Genomic DNA, 5,894 nt, shown 5'->3' with positions numbered 1-5,894 from the left:
ACGCTCCTGATCTGCTGTCTATTGGAAACAAATTTTTAGTAAAGTTTTTTTTATAATTTATTCTGATAGAATATGTACTGATTAGTAAAGGAATAGGAAGTCTTAGAATTGGTTGTTAACTATGTATAAGCAATACCAGCAGCTACTCGTAAAGGCCATCTGGTTCCACCCATGTCCAGATTAGGATTGCATCAATCAGGACCATTGACCTCCTCAATAAAAATATATAACAAATATTTTACATATTACATAGCTAATATTCAAATATATATATATATATATAGCTATGTAATATGTGCAAATAAATGATATAATACCGTTTATCCATCTATTTACTTCTATTTCGTATAATTTTACTATTGATTTATATAACAATAGTTATAATCAGGTCAATGACCGTGGTTTGATAATCATACCTACTTTATACTTCGTGATTGGCTTTATTTTTGTAAATATTTTCCATGTCTAACTAATAAAGAACACCAATTGCGTTGTAAACTTGTTTTCCTTATAGATAATTACATAGATATATACTAAAATAATTGATTGGAGCTGTAGTTAATTGAAAAAAAGTTTTTGTTAATTAAGGAATACAAATAAATACAAATTTATAAGACACGTATTTTATTTCTATTTTATAAATACAAAATTACTAAAATTATGCATAAAGTGGTTCTCCAGCGACAATAGAACTTTCGATACCGCAATGGTCCTCCCCACGTAGAATTTTGAAGAAACCATTATCTCCCCAATCGGAGTTCCACGAGTTCGTAATGAGCCAATATTTGTTTCCGTTTTCAACTCCCCAACCCATAATTTTAATAGCGTGTCCGCCCAACGCATCTCCAATCGTATGTTTATACACACCGCTTTTGTACGTTAGCAAGTCCGAATAAACTGTGAATGCAGCTTCCACTGGGCCATTCTTATATAATTCTGCTCTGATGTGCTCTTCACCGCCTCGAACTGAGTAAACATGCTTCCCGTACCGTTTATCCCCTTTGTAGGAAGATGAGTCTTGACATTTCCGGACACACTTTGGAGTGCTCGTATCACCGTTGCATGGCAATCTGTCTCCAGGAACGTGATGCTCGCAGGGTGGTATTTGGTATGGCAAACAGCCCTGACTTGAGTTGTAGTTACCTCCTGATACGATGCCAAAGTGTTTCCAGTACTCCCAAGCGAGTGTTGGCATTCCTCCGTTACAGCCGAGACCACAAACAGGGCAGCAGCTCAATAGATCTTCAGCAGAAAAGTGGAAATGCTTTGTGCCATTGGAATAGGTGCAATAACGATCTGTCATGGCTTCCACAGCGCCAAAAGCCCAACAGCTCCCGCATGATCCCTGGTCCCGGACTTCGTTTAAGGTAGGACAGTTGGGCCATTTGTCCCTGGGATCAAAATTTTCTGGTAAGTCTTTGATGTCCTCTGCACTGTGTTCGACAGTCGTTAATCTCGATAAAAACTTATCTTCCATGGCTCCCATGAGCTTCTTCATTGTTTCCAATGTCGTTTGTGAAGGAAAGTTGCGGCCAGCGGTCCATAATTTTTGCCGTGTGTTGATGATATTAATGAATTCCTCGGATAGTGGATCCGGTAACGCCGCGAATGAAAAGGCGAAAACACAAAGCAACGCGAAAAGAATATTCATAATATGAGCCATTTTTATTTCTTTGTTCGGTTAAATAATAACGGATTAATTTAAGACGCGCAACACTCGTTTGTTGCGCGCTGAGGTCTGATGCTTACTAACTACTTACTACTCAGTAGTCAGTGGCGGTCACAATTCTTTGGAATCAGGAATGTAATTGCGTCGAAGCGTATCGTCCGGCGCGATATACGAGCAATGTTCATGTCGAAGGGCATTCATATCTTTAGCGAGAACTCGGTAATGATTAAATAAACAAATATTAGTCTGTTTTTTTATTAAATAGTCCCATTTCTAATAATATCTTGTGTATAGGACAATGACCAAACTACAACCGTCTTATTGGTGTGCAATTTAATAAAAATGAATAAGGTTAATTGTTTTATTAGTGTGATTTACATTTCACAATATTAATGTACTGCATAGTTTCACACCTAGTTCACTTAGTAATACATTTACAATATAATTTCTTGTGTATTCTGTTGGTGTGAAATACGAAACGGTTGTTTATAAGTTACATAAAAATGAAACAGGTAATCATAATGTAGGTATTATATAAACGATCTACTACCACTGATTAAGTAGGTATAGAAAATAGGTAATATTTTGGCATTTTTATGTTAATATTACGATTTTCCTTAAAATTATGTATGGGAATCTAATTTCCATTTACAGTGAACTAGAGAAACGCAATTAGTATAAAATAAACGTAATTACATATCTATGGAAAATTCGATAAAATCCTTTGCATTGCGTACTTATTTGCTTTTCAATATTCAGCAGGAAGCTTGTATTTGAATTGAAAATTTGATTATTTTATTATACTGAAGTATGCTTACTCAAAATACAGATCACAACTTAAGTACGTAGGTAAGTATTTTACACTGAATAAGGCTGAATAATTTTATAACATGTCTTCATTTCATTTGGCTTTGGCAACCTTTGTTCTTTACGCCTCTATTATCACGTACGTAAACATCGTTTGTTGATGATTAGCTATCTTAACTCGCTCGTTTGTCCGGTATCGAATTAATACAACAGGAAGACCCTCATTAGGGTACATCTCTTAAATGATCCTCACGTTCATATAAACTTGATACAACAGGAAAAATCGCTGAATAATAATATAATAGGCTGTTCTGTTCTGTCTTATAAACATAACAATTTTAACATCTTAAGACAAAATTTCCCAGACATCTTTCTTTTAACTGTTAAACCAATCATCATTATAATAAATTATCTTTCTAAATAGCTGGACCGATTCACATTATTTTGTATGATTTTTAAGCGAATTCCAGATTAGTTTAGATTTACAATTAGATTATTTGTTTTAGTTTGTTTGCATTCAAGTCGTGTGTATATTACAACAACTGTCGGGTCTGCTAATATTACATTTGTAACAGATAATGCGCTGTTATAGAAATTGAGATTACTTTTTTATTACCATAATACAAATTCTTTAATATATAAAGATACGTGGAAATAATCTCATCATACTTGTTTCGATCTAATTTGCCTTAAAGGCATTCTTATTGCTTGAACGAACTATTCTATTTAGCCCTAAAAGGGGCGAAGACATAAGAACTAGTATTAATCTTCATACTTTCACAACAAGTTTTAATAGTGTTAAACTTTTCTGAATATTTAGACTTAACCATAAAAACATTCATAATCTAATTTTACCCTCATATCAGATTTCAAACTTTCAAAACTTTTGAGACAATCAAATTCATAGGCACGACTTTGAAAAAGAAGCCATATTTTAAACTTTCGAAACTTAATTGAAGTTTCTGAAATGTTAAAGTTTTGTTCAGTTGGCTTATGGTATATTTAATCGCGGTTAAGTTACCTCGCTTGGGCTCTTAATGAAGGCAGCTTATTAGGTACTACGGGTTTACGACCAGATGGAATTAGCAACTGATTATATCCGAAAACGATTACACGTCACTAACAACAGCTGTACCCCACCATGATGCTTCATAATTATGGACTTTGATATAGTATCGATTGTTATGATTTTGATTAAAAATTTTGCATTACTAAAATTAGAAAACAACATAGATCATGATCATCATTATATATCACTCGATTAAGGCTTTAAAATAGTATGGATAAACAACTTATTAGAGGTCTACAAGTTAATAATATAATGATTAATCACTTTTTTTTACTAGCAAATTAACACAAGATAGAGATAAACACTAAGAAACATTAAAAGTTACAGATTTATAAATTAAATGATCATTTTTACATAATGGATGTCATTTTTACATTTAGTTCCAGTTCTCAAGGGTGTACATAAGGGAAGAACTACTAAGAAACTCTTTGCCCCAACGTGTTTTCGTTTTGAGATTGGGCTTGTAACGATCTGCAACCAGCTCTCGCTAAATTGTGCAAGAATTTTCAGACGAAGACCAATTACATAGAAAAAGATAATTAAAGCAATTAACAAGTAACATAGGTATATATCTTATATTATATTATACGTATGTTATTTCGGACATTGTTACAATTGATTCTTGCTTTTCGAATTTCAAACTTTTTGAACTTAGTCACACAGGAATGAACTAGATTGTTGAAGTGCTTTTGCCCTTTGGGAATAAAGTCCAATTTTATGTTTGTGGTGCCGCACTTAGCTTTTATCGAGTTCAATATAACAGTGTTATTTTAATTAACTATTGTTATAGTGTCCTTTCTTAAAAGTAGGTAAGTATGTAAGATTGATAATTTAATAGTCGTTTTAGATTATTTAGTAAACCACATCTTTTTAAATTAATAACTATAAAGTCGAACATACATTTTCAAAAGAGTATTTATTTAAATATAATTACTTATTATTTATATATTAACTAAAATAAGACTGATACGGGCTCTAGTGTTCCCTATCTTCCTGTATGGAGGAAGAAAGAGGGAGAAACGTGGACTATCTTGGCTCGAGAAAGTCAATGGATCGATGCCTTTGAGATGTGGTGCTGTAGGCGAATGCTCAGAATACCGTGCGAAGCGCACCAACACATACTGACCCAACTTCGCAAACGAACTCGCTTGTCTACCATATGCCTATAGCGAATCGTATCATATAATGCGCAAAGGCGAAGACAACTTGGAGAAACTGATCGTGGTGTGTTACCAACACAGAAGGCAAAAGATCACGTGGCCGTTCACCAACCAGATGGACCGATCAAGAGAAAGACTCGTCGTCTTCAAAAATATATACAGTCTTAAGGAAATCGCTGGACAGAAACCGGTGGAAGCAGGTAGTCCGCTCTAAATGCTTCGTTGCTGACAACGACGATCAGACATGAGCTGCCGATTAAAGAGAGAGATCATTATTTTATGTTTAATACAGTAAACAGAATAAAAAGCAGTGTTGGCCTAGTGTGTGACTGTCATCTCCGTAGTAGGTTTAATCCTCTGTGCTGTGCACGATGGACTGTCTCTCTATGTGCGCATTTAACACACGGCATGGCAAGTCCGAAAAGCGACGACATGTGTCAGGCTGATCACCTATGTACTATGAAATAAACATGAGCAAAAAAAATGAATGCAGTCTTAGGTCATATTGAGTTGAGTCGCACCACAAGATTAATATTCTTATTATTATTTGTGGTACAACAAATGAACTTTATTCGTCATGTCGATATTATTATCTATATTCGGAAAAACTTTTGTCAAAGTTCTCCGTCATTGATTTTACTTTACTATATTTCCCTCGTTACGATTAAATTAACACAATATTCATTCTTTAAATTTATTTCAGATTACATGTTTAATTCTATTATTTTACAATGCATTAGTAGATGAGTCATCTCTTTGTATAATTCCGTAAAACATTTGTTTTTATACCTGTAATGATAAACTATCACAGATTCTTTTTCCGTTTATTTATGATGTAATATTTTCCAGTATAAATAAAATATCAGAGCACATTGTGTCGGCCAATTTAGCTTGATTGCGTTATAAATATAAAAATACCTGCTTTTACAAAAGTTCGACGAAATTAGATGTAGACTACATACATTTATATATTTAGCACACATACACGCAACTACTGAAGAGGTTTAATTTTATCATTATTATTATGTGACAAAAGGATATAAGTATAAGGGTGGCAGACATGAAAGTAATTACGATGATTAATAAAGTACAAATAACTACGAGAAAATAAATATGCACCTTCATGGTTTAGTGTACATAGCGTTAAAGCTGTTTATATTGTTATTTTTATAGAACAGGGGCAAACGGG

At 33.7% G+C, this 5,894-nt stretch overlaps 1 protein-coding gene across 1 annotated transcript; it reads right to left on the bottom strand.

The window, feature by feature from the left end:
* Positions 1 to 607: 607 nt before the first annotated feature.
* On the bottom strand, positions 608 to 1,801 carry LOC111001540 (cathepsin B). Its single transcript, XM_022271470.2, has one exon. It carries the CDS (start codon positions 1,661 to 1,663, stop codon positions 659 to 661), a length of 1,005 nt encoding a protein of 334 aa, XP_022127162.1. The 5' UTR covers positions 1,664 to 1,801; the 3' UTR covers positions 608 to 658.
* Positions 1,802 to 5,894: the final 4,093 nt, after the last annotated feature.

This window comes from Pieris rapae, chromosome 8 (assembly GCF_905147795.1).
Source record: "Pieris rapae chromosome 8, ilPieRapa1.1, whole genome shotgun sequence".
Lineage (NCBI taxonomy): Eukaryota > Metazoa > Arthropoda > Insecta > Lepidoptera > Pieridae > Pieris > Pieris rapae.
Note: the sequence above shows the minus strand (reverse complement) of the source record. Positions and strands in the feature narration are given on the sequence as shown.